At 38.3% G+C, this 18,803-nt stretch overlaps 1 protein-coding gene across 2 annotated transcripts in view; it reads right to left on the bottom strand.

Annotated features, from left to right (window-relative positions):
* SMC1B (structural maintenance of chromosomes 1B) overlaps positions 1-18,803 on the bottom strand; it is a 77,987-nt gene that overhangs the window by 21,351 nt on the left and 37,833 nt on the right. For both annotated transcript variants that reach the window (XM_046012856.1, XM_046012857.1), the window contains exons 12-15: positions 14,109-14,255; positions 7,585-7,722; positions 6,981-7,097; positions 5,515-5,621 (exon numbers count right to left, since the gene is read on the bottom strand). In XM_046012856.1, the coding sequence (XP_045868812.1) occupies positions 5,515-5,621; positions 6,981-7,097; positions 7,585-7,722; positions 14,109-14,255 (509 nt within the window). The remainder of the gene's footprint in view (positions 1-5,514; positions 5,622-6,980; positions 7,098-7,584; positions 7,723-14,108; positions 14,256-18,803) is intronic.

Here is an 18,803-nt window from a genome sequence, read left to right as displayed (position 1 = left end):
ATGTCTACTCTCACCACTTTTATTCAACGTAGTACTGGAAGTCCTAGCTATAGCAACCAGATAAGAAAAAGGCATAAGATACATCCAAACTGGTAATGAGGGAGTAAAGCTTTATTTGCAGAGGACATGATACTATATATAGAAAACCTTGAGGACTCCAATAAAAAACTACGAGAAGTGCCAGATAAATGAATTCAGTAAAGCTGCAGGATACAAAATCAATTTACAGAAATGCGTTGCATTTCTATACACTAATAATGAAGCAGCAGAAAGAGAAATTAAGAAAACAACCCCATTTATAATTATACCAAAAATAACAAAATACCCAGGAGTAAGCTTAACCAAAGAGCTCAAAAACCTGTACTCTGAAAATTATTAAACACTGATGAAAGAAATTGAAGACACCAAGAAATGGAAAGATATCCCATGCTCATGGATTAGAAGAACAAATACTGTCAAAATATCTATACTACCCAGAGCAATCTACAGATTTAATGCAATCTTACCAAAATATCAATAGCATTTTTCACAGAACTAGAACAAACAATCCTAAAATCTGTATGGAACCACAAAAGACCCCTAAAAAGCCAAAGAAATCTTGAGAAAGCAAAACAAAACTGGAGGTATCAGAATTCCAGATTTCAGGTTATACTATGAAGTTATAGTACTTAAAACAGTATATAACTGGCATAAAAACAGACCCACAGTTCCATAGAACAGGACAGAAAGCCCAGAAATAAACTCACAGCTGTACTGTCAATTAATCTTCAATGAAGGAGGCGTGAATATGCAATAGGAAAAAGACAGTCTCTTCAACAAATGGTGTTGGGAAAACTGGACGACTATATGCAGACGAATGAAACAGGGCCATTTTCTTATTCCATATACAAAGAAGAAACTCAAAGTGAATTAGGGACCTAAATGTTAGGCATGAAACCATAAAAATCCTAGACTAGAGCACAGGCAGTAATGTCTCTGACACTGGTCACAGTAACTTTTTTCTGGATAGGCCCCTTGAGGCAAGGGAAACAAAGGCAAAAATAAACTATTGGGACTACATCAAAATAAAAAATAAAATAAAATTAAAAAATAAATATTAAAAAATAAATAATAATAAATAAATAAATTAAAAATTAAAAAAAACATAAAAAACAGCAAAGGAAACGGTCAACAAAACTAAAGGACAACCTACTGAATGGGAGAGGATATTTGCAAATGATCTATCCAATAAAGATAGATAGATATAGATATATTTCTAAAATATATAAAGAACTTATACAATTCAATGCCCCCCAAATCAAATAATCTAATTAAAAAATGGGCCGGGGCACCTGGGTGGTTCAGTGGGTTGAGCCTCTGCCTTCAGGTCATGATCTCAGGGTCCTGGGATCGAGCCCTGCATCGAGCTCCCTGCTCAGTGGGGACTCTGCTTCTCCCTCTCCTTCTGACCCTCCCCCTTGCTCATGCTCACTGTCTCTCAAATAAATAAAAAAATCTTAAAATAATAAAATAAAAGGACAGAAGACATGAACAGACATTTTTCCAAAGAAGACATAAAGAAGGCCAACAGACACATGAAAAGGTGCTCCGCATCACTCATCATCAGGAAAATATAAATCACAGTGAGATATTATCTCACACTTGTCAGAATGATGAAAATCAAAACATAAGAAACAACAGGTATTGGCAAGGACGTAGAACAAGGGAACCCTTATGCACTTTTGGTGGTGCAACCACTGTGAAAAACAGAATAGAGATTCTTTAAAAAGTTAAAAATAAAACTATCCTATAATTCAGTAATCACACTCCTGGGTATTTATCCAAAGAACAGGAAAACACTAATTCAAAGGGATATATGCATCCCTGTGTTTATAGCAGCATTATTTACAATAGCCAAACTATGGAAGTAGCCCAAGTGTCCATCAACTGATGAGTGGATAAAGAAGGTGTGGGGTATATACACAGAATGGAATATCATTCAGCCATAAGAGAATGAAATCTGGCATCTGGCCATTCGCAACACCACCGAAGGAGCCAGAGTATTATGCTGAGTGAAATAAGCCAGGCAGAGAAAGACAAACACCGTATGATTTCACTCCACTGTGGAATTTAAGAAACAGAACAAATGAACAAAGGAAAAAAAAGAGACAAACCAAAAAACAGACTCTTAACTATAGAGAACAAATTGCTATCACAAGGGGAGGAGGGTGGAGGAGGTATGAAATCGATAAATGGGATTAAGAGTATAGTTACCTTGATGAGCATGGTGTAATATATGGAACATATATTGAATATATTGAATACATATATATATATATAGAACCATTATATTATACACCTGAAATTAATATAACACTGTATGCTAACTTTATTGGAACTAAAATAAAAAGTAAAAACATAAGTAAAAATAAAAATTATATTTGATTTTTATATCTATAGATGATAGATATTAACAAAACTTAGGCAGTAATCATTTTACAATACATGTAAGTCAAACCATTATGCTATACGCCTTAAACAGTGATGTATGTCAATTACATCTCAATAAAACCAAAAAAAAGCAGCCCCTACTACAAAAGAAACCAATCATCTAGATAAGTACAGTATAGAGACCTTAAATAATCTGCAGTCGTAAATGCTTTGTTTCCTATTTCTGCATGATTTTGACTCCTTTTAAATATGACTAGATCTCCAGCAAAGGGACTGTCCTCTAACCTACAATACAACCTTGTCATTGTCACTATTGTACCCTTATATTCGGAATTTATAGTCATAATGCCAATGCAATTACATTCAAAAATGTAATACATGGATGTGGTATGAAGTTAAAAAGATGTAAGAAAACACAAAAAGTAAGTATCTCTGTCCCACACTCTCAGTCTCTTCAGAGGCAACCACTCTTAACGGTCTCCAAACACATGTGTATATATATTTCCCGCCCAATATCATGTCTCAGTTCTCTCTGTGGTGCTATTGCCGTGCAGAACATGTTATTTCTACACATTTGCATCTTATCTTTTCTTTTACAGCGTCCAGCATTTAGGTCATACTTAAAGACCTTCCTTGATCTGAGATTATTTTTAAAAACTTTCTTACGACATTCTAGTATTCCTATGTTTTCATTTATTTACTGAAATCTTTGATCCAGCTGGCATTAATCTGAGTCTAAGAAATGAGGCAGGGATCCAAGTAGGCTTTTTTCCAGGTTACAAACACATGTATCCCAACATGATGGCTGAACAGTATATTTTTTTCTCCACTGATAGGAAATGCCAGCTTTATATTAACTCGAATTTCCCTTAGAGATCTGAGTGTATTTCTAGACTCCGTTTGCGAGCGAGCACCTCAAGATTTTAATGAATCCAACTTTACACATGCTCCAAAGTCTGGGAGTTCTGGTCTTTTCTCATTATCTTTCCCAGATTTTTCTTAGCTAGTTCTGAATGTGAACTCTAGAATCATCTTATCTGGTTAAAAAAATCCTTGTCCACACATGTATTGAGATAATACGTAAATTAGAGATGAAGTTAGGGAGAACCAACTTCTTTATAATATTGGGTCTCCCTATTAAAAAAACTAGTATGTTTTTTCTTTTTATTCAAGATTATTTCTCTGTCTTGTTTAAGATATTAGATTTCTTTTATTAAATAAAGTCTAACCCAATTTGGGGCTTGAACTCACAACCCTGAAATCAAGCATTGCATGCTCAACCGAGTCAGCTGGGCGCCCCTGAAAGTTTCTTTTTTTTTTTTTTTTTTAAGATTTATTTATTCGACAGATAGAGATTACAAGTAGGCAGAGAGGCAGGCAGAGAGAGAGAGAGGAGGAAGCAGGCTCCCAGCCAAGCAGAGAGCCCGATGCGGGGCTCGATCCCAGGACCCTGGGATCATGACCTGAGCCGAAGGCAGAGGCTTTAACCCGCTGAGCCACCCAGGCGCCCCCCCCTGAAAGTTTCTTTATGTACTTTTGCATTTAGTAAGTTTACTCCTAAGTACTAAGTATTTTACCTTTCTCATTTCTTAATATTTGAGGTATTTTCTCCCTATATATTGTCTCCCTGGTAGTTTCTATATATAAAGTCTAAAATTTTTAAATTAACTTTTATGTTAATTTTCAATTTAAAGTTTCGTGTTAATATTCGCATCCAGCCATATTACTGAATTCTTTTTTGTTTCTAACAAAAAAGTTTCTAATTTGTTTTCCAGGAATTTCTAGATATATATCATATAACCTGCAAATAATGGAAGCTTTATTTCCTCCTTTGCAAATGTTTATACCTTATTTCTTGTCTAACCCTATGGACTGGGATTTCTAGAAGAGCATTAGGTAACGACGGTGGTACGGAATGTCCCGCTCACTTCTCACTTTACTAGGAACACTCCTAGCGTCCTCCATGAAAACGTGAGCTGATTTAGAAGAAGGTGTTTTCTATCTGAAATTAATGATGTACTATACGTTGGCTAAATGAATTTAAATAAAAAATTTTTTAAAAAGGTTAAAGTATATTTAAGATTTAAAATCAAGAATGGATGCTAAATTCTGTAAAGTGACTTCCTCCTCTCTAGAGTTGATTGTGTGATTTTTCTTCTTTGATCATTAATATGATAAAAATTGTAGGAATAATTTCTGATATTGACCCACCCTTTTATTTCTGGAATGAAGTCTACACTAGATAATGGTGTATTGTTTTTTGGGCTGTTGCAGTGTTTGTTTCTAGGTAACCTTATTTTATTTCATTATTTATAGGTAAGAATGATTTAGTTTCTTATGGGATGTGTACATAACATTTTTTGGATTTTTGCATCAGTATTATTAAATATTATGTTCATTTCATAAAAGGATGTTTCTTCCTCTTCTATAGTATAAAGTAGTTTAAATACTGAACATTTGTTTAAATGTTAAATGTTGAAGTTACTTGTGCCTTTAAAGTTTACTGGGATGATTCTTTTGTGAGACCTTATGTACCTGGTGAATCTGGGGAAGAGGGTGCTGGGTAGGAGGATTTTTATGATCTTTTCTTATGGCAACGATCTTATATTTTTCTATCTTGGGAATATGTTATTTTTTGAAGATTATCAATTTTATCCACATACATGGATATTTACAGAGAAATAATTAAATTATCTTACTATTTTAAAAATAACTGCTATGTGTGTAATTATGTCCCCATTCTCTTATTTTGTATATTTATGCTTTTCCTCTTTAAAAATTATGGAATAAAAGAATTATAGCTCTTCATAAGAATGTGAATGCTTACTAGCTATTTCTTGATGAACTGAAATAAAGACCCCCTCAGTCACAATTCCCTTAAATTAAAAAATTATGGTTATGGGGAGCCTGGATGGCTCTGTTGGGTCATGAGACTGAGCCCCACACTGGGTTCCACACTCAGTAGGGAGTCTGCTTGTCCCCGCCCCTCTCTCTAAAATGGATATATAAATCTCTAAAAAAAAGAAGTAACAGTTACACTTATATATATGTGAGTTGCTTACTAACATTTTCTAATAAAAATACCTTTTCTGATCAATTTCTTGTTGCTGTTTAACATGTTTCTTCTCAAATTCACGAATATTTTCCACACCAATTTCTTCACAGAAGTGTTTGAAAATCTCATCTTCCACCTTTTAAATTATTTCAAAATAACTGGTTTAATAAGTATACATATAGACAATGCTTAAACCTAAATTCTTCCCACCAAGAATTTCCTATATTAGGCCAAAATCTAATCCAAAAAACATTATTGTACTCTGAGGAACCAGTGTTTTTTTTTTCTTTAACTCCTCAAACTACACCCTCTATTTTCAAATTTCTTACTCTAAAAACTAATTAAGAAAGCTCATAATTGGCTTTATCAACCCTTTTGGCTTTATGAAGTGTTGGAAACCAAATCAGAACTATTTCCTTTAAATTAGCCACACCGTAGTATAACATTCTACATAAATAAATAAAATATTCTTCAGATATGAGTGTTTATGACTATAGAGTCTCAGGCAATAAAGCCAAAAGGACTGGAGCATAGAATTAAGACAGAAAGATCTGGAAGATCTAGAATGAGCCAAATCCAACAAAACAACATTTAACCTTGATAGTTTTAAAGCCTTGCATTTATATACAATTATAGGATAAGAGAGACCTGTTTTAAACAGCAGGCCATGTTAACATAACTTTCAGAATATAAATTAAATATGAATGGGACAGGACTGATGCAGTGGCAAGTTACAATTTGCATAACTACGTAATCAAACCTATGGAAAGTATCAGTTTCATGTGCTGAGTCCATGGTATTCCACGCAGGTCAGACAGTATTCCGACATTAAGCTTTGTTCTGGGCATTGACAAACAACAGAGCACCCAGAGGATGGTTGCCAGAGCTGGTTTTAAATCCATGATTAAAGCATTCGGAGTACTGAACCCGGAAAAGAGAAAATTAAGGAGCAACAGAAGTGTGGTTTCAAATCTTGTGATACAAGGCAGAACAAAGCAAAGGGTGGAAGTTATTAAGGGACAGTGGGACAGACAACTTTCTAAGGATTAGAATGAATTAAGTCAGAAAGGTCCTGTCATTTTATAAGCAGAGGCTAGATGACCAAATCTTTCTTGCCTCAGAGCCAAGCACTGAGCCCCATACACATAAGAAATGTTCAAGAAATAATTACTGAGGGAATGAGTAACTTTAAAAGATAATCTGAAAGAAAGGGTCTTCCTTTCTGGTGTTAAGGACAGCGGGAGAAGAAAGAAGCTGTAATTTTTATAACGGGCAAGGAGATGCTGGAGAGCAGAGAGCAACTACGCACTGGTCATTCTCTCTCGAGGGGGGCAACAGTGGTTCTCCAGAGACACAGAGAAACTCATCTGGCAAACCAGTAAAACTCAGGACTTAATCAAACTGCTTTAGCGTATACTCAAGAAGCCCTAAGTCCAGCATCTGGTCTAGAACTGTAGCTTACACGTCCATCAGTAATAAATACAGCATTCCGGACCTTGTCTATCTTTTCTTGAAATTCTTCAATTCTTTGTTGGCGCTCTTTGATTCCTTCACTCAGCATAGTACACTGAGACTCAATATTCAGTAGTTCACTTTGTAGCTGAGACTGTTCCTAATGACGAAAGAGAAAGATTCTTTTCAATGTAACTATTTTACCTTTATACAATGAAGCAAACAAATGTGAAGGTATCTTTTAGAATAAAAAGGGAATCCTATGGGACACGTGGGTGGTTCAGATGGCTAAGTGTCTGCCTTTGGCTCAGGTCATGATCCCACAGTCTTGAGACCGAGCCCTGCATGGGGCCCCCTGCTAGGGGTCTGCTAGGAGTCTGCTTCTCCCTCTCCCTCTACTGCTCCCCTCTACCCGTGCTTTCTCTTTCACAATGAATAAAATCGTTTTTTTTTTAAAAAAGGGAATCCCTGAGGTAAGGTAAATGGAGGCACAGCCGTATGTCAAGATTAACAACTGTAAAAATCAACTCGAATATAATCTCAATCATGGGGTAAAGTGTAAAAATTACATGACGCTATAAATGTAATTCCTGAAGTTCTCTGTCTTGGCTCTCATCTCCACCCAGTTTTCTGTAAGCCCATATTACCCGGAAAAAAGCAGCAAGGTGCTTCTTTTTTATCATCTCTAGTTCACTTTGGGAATATTTGAGTCGTGTATGAGTTCCCTGTACTAGAGTCTGTATTTGTTTCAAATCTGCTTCCTTGCGAAGTATCTTCATTAAATCCTAAAAAGAGAGAGAAACAGAACATTTTACACAATAGAAGGCACTTTCACTTTTTAAAGAGCTTCCATGTGTCATAAGTCACCCACACCCCATCTCCCCCCTTCTGATAAGAGACGGCAATCAAGTACACAAGCTATCTGGGGGGACCACAATGCCCTACAGCACCCTCAAGACTAACACACTTCCTAGGAGGACACAGGAGTGAGAAATGAGCAATGGGAAGTGTGTGCTCCACCCAAGGCACAGGAGTGACCTAAATGGGATCAGCCTTGCTTTTAGTGGAAGAATTTAGAGGAAGCATTCCCTTCCTCCTTCACCCACCCCACTACTCAACCAAACTAACTCTAGTGCATTATACTCCCAGGTTTTACATGAATACATGTCCTATATGTGGTTTTCACCTGTTTTACAAATTTAGAATCTTATTGAATGTGCTTTTCTTTTATTTTTAAAGATTTTATTTGACAGACAGAGATCACAAGTAGGCAGAGAGGCAGCAGAGAGAGAGAGGGGGAAGCAGGCTCCACCTGAGCAGAGAGCCCGATGCGGGGCTCGATCCCAGGACCCTGAGATCATGACCTGAGCCGAAGGCAGAGGCTTACACCCACTGAGCCACCCAGGCGCCCAGAGTGTGCTTTTCTGTCTCCTGTTTTTCTCATTCAGTTGCTCACAACTGCATATTATTCCAGGGTGTGACTGTACCATTATTCAACTGTTTTCTTAATGAAGGGCCTTCACTTTGTTTGCAGGCTTCTGCCATTACAAACGAGGCGGCAACATACTGTTTATTTCCAGGCAGTAGATTCCTCAGGGTGAGACCGATGGGTCAAAGGTACGTGTGTCTAAGAGCTGCTTCCCACTGCTTTCTCAGAAGCTGTAACCAGTCGTGTTTCTATAAGTAATGTATGACTGCACGTTTCTTTACATCGCCTCCAGCATAGCCTTACGGATAGGTGTGGAGTAATCTGAATTTAATTTGTATTCCCTTGACATTCCACTGAGCACTTCTTCATGTTGCTTAGACAATGGACTTTTCTGCAAACGGTCTAATCTTTTCCTTTCCCCAGATGTTCTCCCATAAGGACTATTTCATGTCAACGTATAGAGAAATCTTTGGTGGAATAGAACTAGTCTTCATTTTAAACTTCAAAAACGTATATATAATGGCTTTTATCCTCACTTAAATTTTCTTTTGCATTCAGGTTTTTAATCCATCTGGAATTTACTTTTGTTACAATATGGGGCATAACATTATTTTCTCTAGATACGCAAATACCTTTTACTAAATAATCCATCCTTTTCCTACCAGATTAAAACACTGTCTTTGTTGTATACTAAATTGTCAAACAGAGTGGGCTCTGTTTCTGGAAGTCCTGTTCTGTTTCATTAATCCGTCCATTCTTACTCCAAAACTTCCACAGCTTCATGGCAACGGCTTCTGATAGAATTCTGTATGCTGGCAAGCCAAGTCCCACCATCTCTTTCATCACATTTTTTTCCTAGTCTCAGGGAACTCTTCATTTGTAAGAACTAGAATATCATCTTCTCAAACTAAAATATCCTCAATAATATTTTAATTAAAATTTTATTTAGTAATATATGAATTGGGGGACTTTTTTTTAAAAAAAGATTTTATTTATTTATTTGACAGAGATCACAAGTAGGCGGAGAGGCAGACAGAGAGAGAGGAGGAACGGGCTCCCTGCTGAGCAGAGAGCCGGATGCGGGACTCGATCCCAAGACCCTGAGATTATGACCTGAGTCGAAGGCAGAGGCTTAATCCACTGAGCCACCCAGGCGCCCCAAATTGGGGGACATCTAACTCAAGAATACAGTATGTCTTTCCTCTTTGTTGTTTTATGTTTCTCATTAAGATTTAGTTTTCTAAAAATAGTTACTGTGCCTTTAGATTTACATTTATTCCTCTGAGAATATTTTCTAGGGGCGCCTGGGTGGCTCAGTGGGTTAAAGCCTCTGCCTTCGGCTTGGGTCACGATCCCAGGGTCCTGGGATGGAGCCCTGCATCGGGCTCTCTGCTCAGTGGGGAGCCTGCTTCCCTCTTCCTCTCTCTTTGCCTGCCTCTCTGCCTGCTTGTGATCTCTGTCAAATAAATAAATAAAATCTAAAAAAAAAAAAGAATATTTTCTACTTTTAGATGCTTGAGAGAGAAAAATCGGAGTTTTATTTATGTAGCCCTCACATTAGCTTATTAATCTAGTAGTTTTAAAACTATAATCTTATCAGCAAAAAGTTCGTATTTCTCCTTTCAAAGATTTATACAGATTATTTGTGTCTAACTGTATTTAGTATAACTTTCAAGACCACATTATTTAATACTGGTGCCAGCAGATATCTCTGTCTACTTCCTGATTTTGCATGAAAGGGTTTAATGTGGGCCCCTGGGCAGCTCTGTCGGTTAGGTGCCCACTCATGATTCTGGCGCAGGCCATGGTCTCGGGGTCCTGGGATGGAGCCCTGCGTCAGGCTGTGCTCAGCGGGGAGTCTGCTTGAGCTTCTCGCTCCCTCTCCCTCTGCACTTCCCCCCACTCCCATGCTCTCTCTCTCTCAAATAAATCTTTGAAATAAACTGAATAAATAAATAAAATGGTTTTAATGTTTCACCATTTAAGCAATTACATCTGTTGGTCTTTGGTAAAAGTGATTTATTTAAATAATTTCCAACATTTACTCTTTTCTTAGCATTTTAATTCGGACTACCTCCTAAACTTTATCAAATACATTTTTACATATAATCATATGAATTTTCTCCTGCCTTCAACTTGTTATTGTAATGGACTATGTTGATAACCAGTTAATATTAGAACATCCTTATTTTCTTGGAACAAAGCATATTTAGGTAGATACATTTTTCTTTTACTATATTGCTGAATTCTCTAGACTGATATTTAATTTAGGAATTACGCACTTATATGCACAAGCGAAGTCATTCTCCAGTTTTATTTTTTGTAGTATCTTTATAATACTTATAATTAAAGTTATACTAACTTCATAAAATAAACTGGCAAGTTTGTGGCTTAAGATTAGAATTATGTTAGAACTCAGCTGTAAACACATGAAACACCAGGAATCTTTGTTTAAACTGTGGCAAAATATACACCACATAAAATTTACCATCTTTACCATTTTTAAGTGTACAGTGCCTAGTGCCTAAGTGCTTCATTGATGTTGTGCAGCCCATCGCCAGAAGTCTTTTCGTCTTGCACAACTGAAGCCCTGTGCCCACAGAACAAGTCTTCATTCTCCTCTCCCCTCAGTCCCTGGCACCCACCATTCTACTCTCTGTCTCCATGAATCTGATGACTCTAAACACCTCATGTAAGTCGAATCCACCATACCTGTCTGTTTGTGACTGGCTGTTTTCATGTAGCATAATGTTCGTCCATTGTGGAGCACGTGATAGGATGTCCTCCCTCCCTAAGGCTGAATGTTTCATTTTATGTACAGAACACTTTCACCTGTCCGCTCACCTACTGATGCACCCTTTGGGTTGCTTCTACGTTTTGTCTACTGTGAATAATGCTCGTATGACCATAGGTGTACACCTGTCTCTTCTAGACCCTGCTTTAAATTCCTTGGAGTATATATCCAGAAGTGGAATTACTGGATCACGTGATAATTTTGAGTTTTCTACAATTTTCCATAGCTGCTATTTTATTTTCCTGGTGTGTTTTTTCAATGGTGGGTGGGTCACTCAACTAACCGTGGCTTTAAAAAAAAAAAAAATGGGGGTTTACGATTCTCATGCAAAAGCTGTCTAGGGCAATGCAGTTCCTCAACAATGGCATGTAACTTTTAACTTCTTAGAACACTGGTCTTATCCTCATGCTCGCCATCTCTTGGTAAAAGATGGCTACTGCATCTCCAGGCCTCCTGACTGCATTCCAGTAAGGAAGAAGAAAATGCAGGAGATAATACCATTACTTCCATTTATACCTCTAAAACTGTCACATGGCCACTGGCAGCTCCAACGAAACTTGGGAAATCAAGTTGTTTTGTTTTGTTTTTATGACTTTTTAATAGAGCCCAGAAAGAAAGGAAGACATTGTGGTTACTGGGCCAGCAGACTACACCACTGCCTGCCATTGCTTAACTTTTCAAATGTCCCACTTCTTTTTGGTCAATCTTTATTTATATATTTGTTTTTATATTTTTATTTTTAATTATATATTTTTGAAAATCTTCCCCTTCAGGTTTTTATTTTTTTTATTATATAGTTATTTGCTCATAAGATTCTCTTTAAATTATTTTAGCCTTTTCATTCCTAGTCTATTTTTGCTTCTCACTTTTCCTCCTTTATTAGAATTGCAAAGAGTTTATTATTATTAGTCTTTCAAAAGAACAGCTTTTAGATTCACTGGTCCCTTTTCTATTTGGTTTGTTTTCTAATTTCAGCTTTAAAAATTCCATTGTAAGTTTCTGTTGTTTATTGTGGTTGTTGTTCTAATTTCTTAAAGTAATAAATGTCCTGATGTCTCATTTTTCTTCTTTAATAATGAAGGTATTTCTTCTTGATGTAACTTATATGTGTCTCAAAGACTTCCCATTTATCACTTTTGAGACATTTTGTAATTTGCCTTTTGATTACTTCTTTGATCCCCAAACTATCTATAAGTGCCCTTCTTAATTTCTAGGCAAACAAAAATTTTTTAGTCACTACTTCTAACTTCATTAAATTATAATCAAGATGACCTTTTAGAAAGCTACTGAAGTTTCCATTATGGACAAACATATAATCAGTTTTTTAAAGTGTTTCATAGATATTCTAAATAATATCTCACATTTATTGAGCCCTTACCAGTGTTCTATCAAGTTTACATTTATTAAACTACTTAATCCTTTCAACAGCTATGAAAGAGGTGCTCTTGTTTCCCCCACTCTCAGTCCAGGGTCCAGGGAGGAGGCTGACTACAAAGAAACCAGGGCATGATGGAAATGTTCTGTGGTTGTGGGGGCAATTACATGACTATACACATTTGTCCAAACTTACTGAATCACACGCTTAAAATGGGCGGCAGTTATTGCATATAAATTACACCTCAATTAACCCAAAGAAAAGTCATTTATGACTAAGAACTAATTTATTCATTATACAAATAATTCTTAGGGTGACTAATAAAATAATAGGCAACCTTATAGAAAAATGTGCGAAGGAAATAAGCAGTTTGAAGAAAAAGTTACAAAGAACCAATAAAACAGGTGGAAATGTTCAATCTCAGGTATAATTTAAGAAATGCATACTAAAACAATTGGATCATACGTATATTTTCTTAACCAGACTGGCAAAGATGGAAATTTTTGCTAATATTTCATGTTGCAATCCAGGGACTAATACTACCAGTGTTCTTTTGATGGGAACTTAGCAACACCCATCAATAGTATAAATGTACATATCCTTAGACCCAGAAATTCTACATACGGGAATTCATCTTGGAGACATATTTATACAAATAAAGATATTTCACATAATAACAGCAAACATTTATATAATACTCACACATGCCAGGCACTGTTTTTAAGTATTTTAACGGGTTTATGTGATTTGATCCTTAAAATAACCCTAAAAGGAAGGTACTTTTATTATACCCATTTTGCAGGTGGGAAAACTAGGGTACAAAGAGGTTGGGTAACTTGCCCAAGATCCTACCACTAGTAAGTGGTGGAGCCATGATTCAAACTGGGGCAGCGAGGCCACAGAATTGATACTCCTAGGTACTGTGCTATTCTCCTTCTCTACATCATGTGCTAATCTCCTTCTCTAAAGAATGTTTAATGCCACCTCCTTTGTAATAGCAAAATCCAAAATATCCATTATTGGAGACTGGTTAAGTAAACACAACCTAGACAATGAAATACTAGGCAGGATTCACTAAAAATAAATGGTTTTCTGTATGTTAAGATAGGTGAGCCTGGTGGTGGGTATCAAGGAGGGCATGGATTGTGTGGAGCACTGGGTGTGGTGCATAAACAATGAATCTTGGAACACTGAAAAAATAAAATTTAAAAAAACAATAGTAAAAAAAAGATAAAAGCATGTTCATGTTACAGTGTTCAATGAAAAAGCTTGTTGCAAAAACTATTTGTAGCAAAAGCACATCATAAAACAAATAGGAAAAATAATACATATACTTTGTACACAGAGGAAATTTCCAGAGGCTCTATATCGAACCGTGTTCAGCAAATATCCCTGAGATGTAAGGACAGGTTAGAGAGATATTGTCTATAACTTTATTCTGTTTTGCTTTACTTGAAATTTTACTTTAATTTTTTTAAAGGACAGGCATGGTAACATTTATTACCAACAGATTAATTTAAAAGCACAATTATTCTACAATTTGTGTTCCACAGCTTTTACAGCATGGGCTTACCTTTAGTTCCTGGACCAGCTGGGTTCTTCTGTCTCTTAAGGTCTTTATTTCCTTCTCATCCCAGCATCGAGCCTTGTATCTTAAGTCACTTGACCCTCCAGAGATCACCCCAGATTTTAAAAATAATGTTCCATCAAGAGCTACTGTCTGTAAAAGTAAAAATATTTTATCCTGGAGAAACGCACATAAGGAAGATAAAAATAGGATATAAATGGCAATTTTTACAGCTGAGAATTTATAGATGAGAAAACCACTTACTGAAATTTACTAATAAAATACCTAGTTATGAATGACACTAGCCAACATACAGATCACAAACGCAACATTCCGTTTTGCTAAAGCCCAAAGCAATTCTAGACAACAAATTAGTAGCAGTTAAAAAGGTTCAAAATACATTGTATATTAGAGTGCCTGGGTGGCTCAGTCTGTTAAGCCAACTTAACCCTGCCTTGGCTCAGGTCCTGATCCCAGGGTCCTGGGATCGAGCCCCACATCGGGCTCTCTGCTCGGCGGGGAGCCTGCTTCCCTTCCTCTCTCTCTGCCTGCCTCTCTGCCTACTTGTGATCTGTGTCAAATAAATAAAATCTTTAAAAAAAAAAGAATCTTGAAAAAATAAATTGTGTATTAGTTCCAAACATATTCAATATGGAGAAGCAAACACCAAAGATATTTGAATTTTATATCAGTTTGCATTGTATAATCCTATATTTTGAAGAACTTGTTGTCACATGTCAATGGCATATTATGAAATTAGCCTTAGCAACGTTAGGACACTAAACAGAGCACATTCTCCAAGGTGCATATGAAACCGGGACCAAGAAAAAAATCGAAATGGAGTCAAAGGCTTATGCCTTTTATAAGAGCTTCAAGTTTATAGTCCTGTGATTAAGTACATGCTTTATGGAATTAATGATTCTCAGTGTCTTGCAAATGTTTCTGATTATTTAGTGAAAGCAGGAGGGGACCACCGGTGGAAGACTGGATCCAGCAACGTGAGCTTAGGAAAAAAGCCAACAAACAGGAGTCTCATTCACTCCTTCGTTCAAACGGCCCCCGCGTGCCATGTGTTTGAGACCTTCTGTGCTGACAGCGGAGTGGCCGAAGGGAGTGACACGCGGCACTGAGCACGGGGAATCATGCTAGTGGGGAAACAGATCATTACAACAGAGAGTGAGGAGAGGCTAGAATCATACTCAGAGTAATACGGAAGCATAACACTGGGGGTCCCACCCAGCCTCTCCGCGGAAGGTCCTGGAGAGGGAAGGTTTTCATTACGTCAGAGGACTGGTTAGAAGTTGGTCACAAGGAAACCCCGTTTCTCTCTCGCGCAGTCAGAGGTGCGCGCTGCAGGCTTGTATGGCGGCTCCGGTGTCCTGACAGAAAACCGCTCTGTCACCGTTAGTATCTGGACGACTCTTCAAGGGAGGGAGTAGCCTTGTGATTTTCTGGAAGGCCTCAGGGGCTCTCTTCCTTCCCAGCTATTAGCCTGGATGAGTCTCTCACTGGGTCTGAAATGGCTCTTTGGAAAACACTAGATTTTTTTAAAAAATTTTTATTTCGTATTTTTATCCCCAGGGGTACAGGTCTGTGAATCACCAGGTTTACACACTTCACAGCACTCACCATAGCACATACCCTCCCTAATGTCCATAACCCCCTCCCCGTCTCCTAACCCTCCCTCCCCCCAGCAACCCTCAGTTTGTTTTGAGAAATTAAGAGTCACTTATGGTTTGTCTCCCTCCCAATCCCATCTTCTTTCATTTATTCTTCTCCTATCCCCTTAACCCCCCATGTTGCTTCTCCATGTCCTCATATCAGGGAGATCATATGACAGTTGTCTTTCTCCGACTGACTTATTTCACTAAGCATGATACCCTCTAGTTCCATCCACGTCGTCGCAAATGGCAAGATTTCATTTCTTTTGATGGCTGCATAGTATTCCATTGTGTATATATACCACATCTTCTTTATCCATTCATCTGTTGATGGACATCTAGGTTCTTTACATAGTTTGGCTATTGTAGACATTGCTGCTATAAACATTCGGGTGCACGTGCCCCTTCGGATCACTACGTTTATATCTTTAGGGTAAATACCCAGTAGTGCAATTGCTGGGTCATAGGGTAGTTCGTTTTCAACTTTTTGAGGAACCTCCATGCTGTTTTCCAGACTGGTTGCATCAGCTTGCATTCCCACCAACAGTGTAGGAGGGCTTCCCTTTCTCCGCATCCTCGCCAGCATCTGTCATTTCCTGACTTGTTAATTTTAGCCATTCTGACTGGTGTGAGGTGATATCTCATGGCGGTTTTGATTTGTATTTCCCTGATGCTGAGTGATGTGGAGCACTTTTTCATGTGTCTGTTGGCCATCTGGATGTCTTCTTTGCAGAAATGTCTGTTCATGTCCTCTGCCCATTTCTTGATTGGATTGTTTGTTCTTTGGGCGTTGAGTTTGCTAAGTTCCTTATAGATTTTGGACACTAGCCCTTTATCTGATATGTCGTTTGCAAATATCTTATCCCATTCTGTCAGTTGTCTTTTGGTTTTGTTAACTGTTTCCTTTGCTTTGCAAAAGCTTTTGATCTTGATGAAGTCCCAATAGTTCATTCTTGCCCTTGCTTCCCTTGCCTTTGCCGATGTTCCTAGGAAGACGTTGCTGTGGCTGAGGTCGAAGAGGTTGCTGCCTGCGTTCTCCTCAAGGATTTTGATGGATTCCTTTCTCACACTGAGGTCCTTCATCCATTTTGAGTCTATTTTCATGTGTGGTGTAAGGAAGTGGTCCAATTTCATTTTTCTGCATGTGGCTGTCCAATTTTCCCAGCACCATTTATTGAAGAGGCTGTCTTTTTTCCATTGGACATTCTTTCCTGCTTTGTTGAAGATGAGTTGACCATAGAGTTGAGGGTCGATTTCTGGGTTCTCTATTCTGTTCCATTGATCTATGTGTCTGGTTTTGTGCCAGTACCATTCTGTCTTGATGATGACAGCTTTGTAATAGAGCTTGAAGTCCGGAATTGTGATGCCACCAACTTTGGCTTTCTTTTTCAATATTCCTTTGGCTATTCGAGGTCTTTTCTGGTTCCATATAAATTTTAGGATTATTTGTTCCATTTCTTTGAAAAAAATGGATGGTATTTTGATAGGGATTGCATTAAATGTGTAGATTGCTTTAGGTAGCATAGACATTTTCACAGTTTCTTCTTCCAATCCAGGAGCATGGAACATTTTTCCATTTCTTTGAGTCCTCCTCAATTTCTTTCATGAGTACTTTATAGTTTTCCGCATATAGATTCTTAGCCTCTTTGGTTAGGTTTATTCCTAGGTATCTTATAGTTTTGGGTGCAATTGTAAATGGGATTGACTCCTTAATTTCTCTTTCTTCTGTCTTGTTGTTGGTGTAGAGAAATGCAACTGATTTCTGTGCATTGATTTTATATCCTGACACTTTACTGAATTCCTGTACAAGTTCTAGCAGTTTTGGAGTGGAGTCTTTTGGGTGGAAAACACTAGATCTTACTGGACGGCCAGAGCAGAGGCATGGAAAGCGAGCTCCTCATGGAAGGCAGTTAGTCCCCGACCAGGAAGCCCATGCCACACACTCCGCTGGCTCCTCCAGCTCCTCCAGACAAACCCTAAGCGGCATGGCGGCAGCATCGCCCTCCTGGAACACTGTTACCTCGCGCTGGTTGTGCTGGGCCAAACCACCCTCTCTTGAATGAAAGGTGAAGACCCACATAGGCTCCTCCGCTTTCAAGCTCTCCATAAAGCTTACTGTACTGTGTGACGATGTGTCACTAGTGACGTGGATCCCTCACGTAATTTTCCAAGCCATTTTGCAGTCCAGGAGAACCCTACAGCTCTAGCTATTGGGTCTGTGTTTCAAGAAAGAAGGGAGAGTGTTCTACTAAGAACGTTTCCAGCAGGCCTACTGATGAAGTGCCGTTTCCTTCCACTGGCCCCTTCTAGACTGTTCCACAGTGAGATCAGGTTTCTGCTAGCAAGGATAGAACAGAGAGAGACTCCATACAGGCAGCAGCAGTCAGTGACACAGACAGGAGCGGGGCAGTGGTGGAACTCTGGCAACAGAGCGCAGACGCATGAGCAGACAGTGTGTGCACATGTGTGACGGGGTGGGGTGGCGAAAGCGGGAACATGAAAGAGTTTAGAATTCCTAGAACGTAAAGTGAGAGTTGAGGAACAGCTTAGAGGTGAGGCTGGCAGGCAGGGCAGATGGTGGAGCTCTTTGTGCACCGTGATAGGAAGACTTGGTATTGAGTACAGATGAGGACTGTACTGAGGGTTTACGGAGGGCGTGCAGTCGGATTAGCACCGACTGGGGTGATACAGCACACAGGAGAGAGAAGCGATCAGACAGGAGCTTTAAATAGACCACCACTCTGCCAACCATTCGGAAAATGGATTGGTCCAAGTGAACTAGAGGCAATGGTAAGAAATCAGCCAATAATAGATAGGATGAATTAAAAAAGATTTCAGAAATGTTTCGGAGGTATGATTAGAAAAGCCTGGGGATTGTAGAGGTTACAAGGAAATCCTTGAGGCAAAACCAGAACTTCATTTGGCTAGAAGCATAAAATTAAATGCAGGAGATCAAGATTCAGAAAGAACATAAATTTAGACATGCTGAGGGGCGCCTGGGTGGCTCAGTGGGTTAAAGCCTCTGCCTTCTGCTCAGGTC

The sequence above is a fragment of the Meles meles genome, chromosome 7 (assembly GCF_922984935.1).
Source record: "Meles meles chromosome 7, mMelMel3.1 paternal haplotype, whole genome shotgun sequence".
Classification (NCBI taxonomy): domain Eukaryota; kingdom Metazoa; phylum Chordata; class Mammalia; order Carnivora; family Mustelidae; genus Meles; species Meles meles.
Note: the sequence above shows the minus strand (reverse complement) of the source record. Positions and strands in the feature narration are given on the sequence as shown.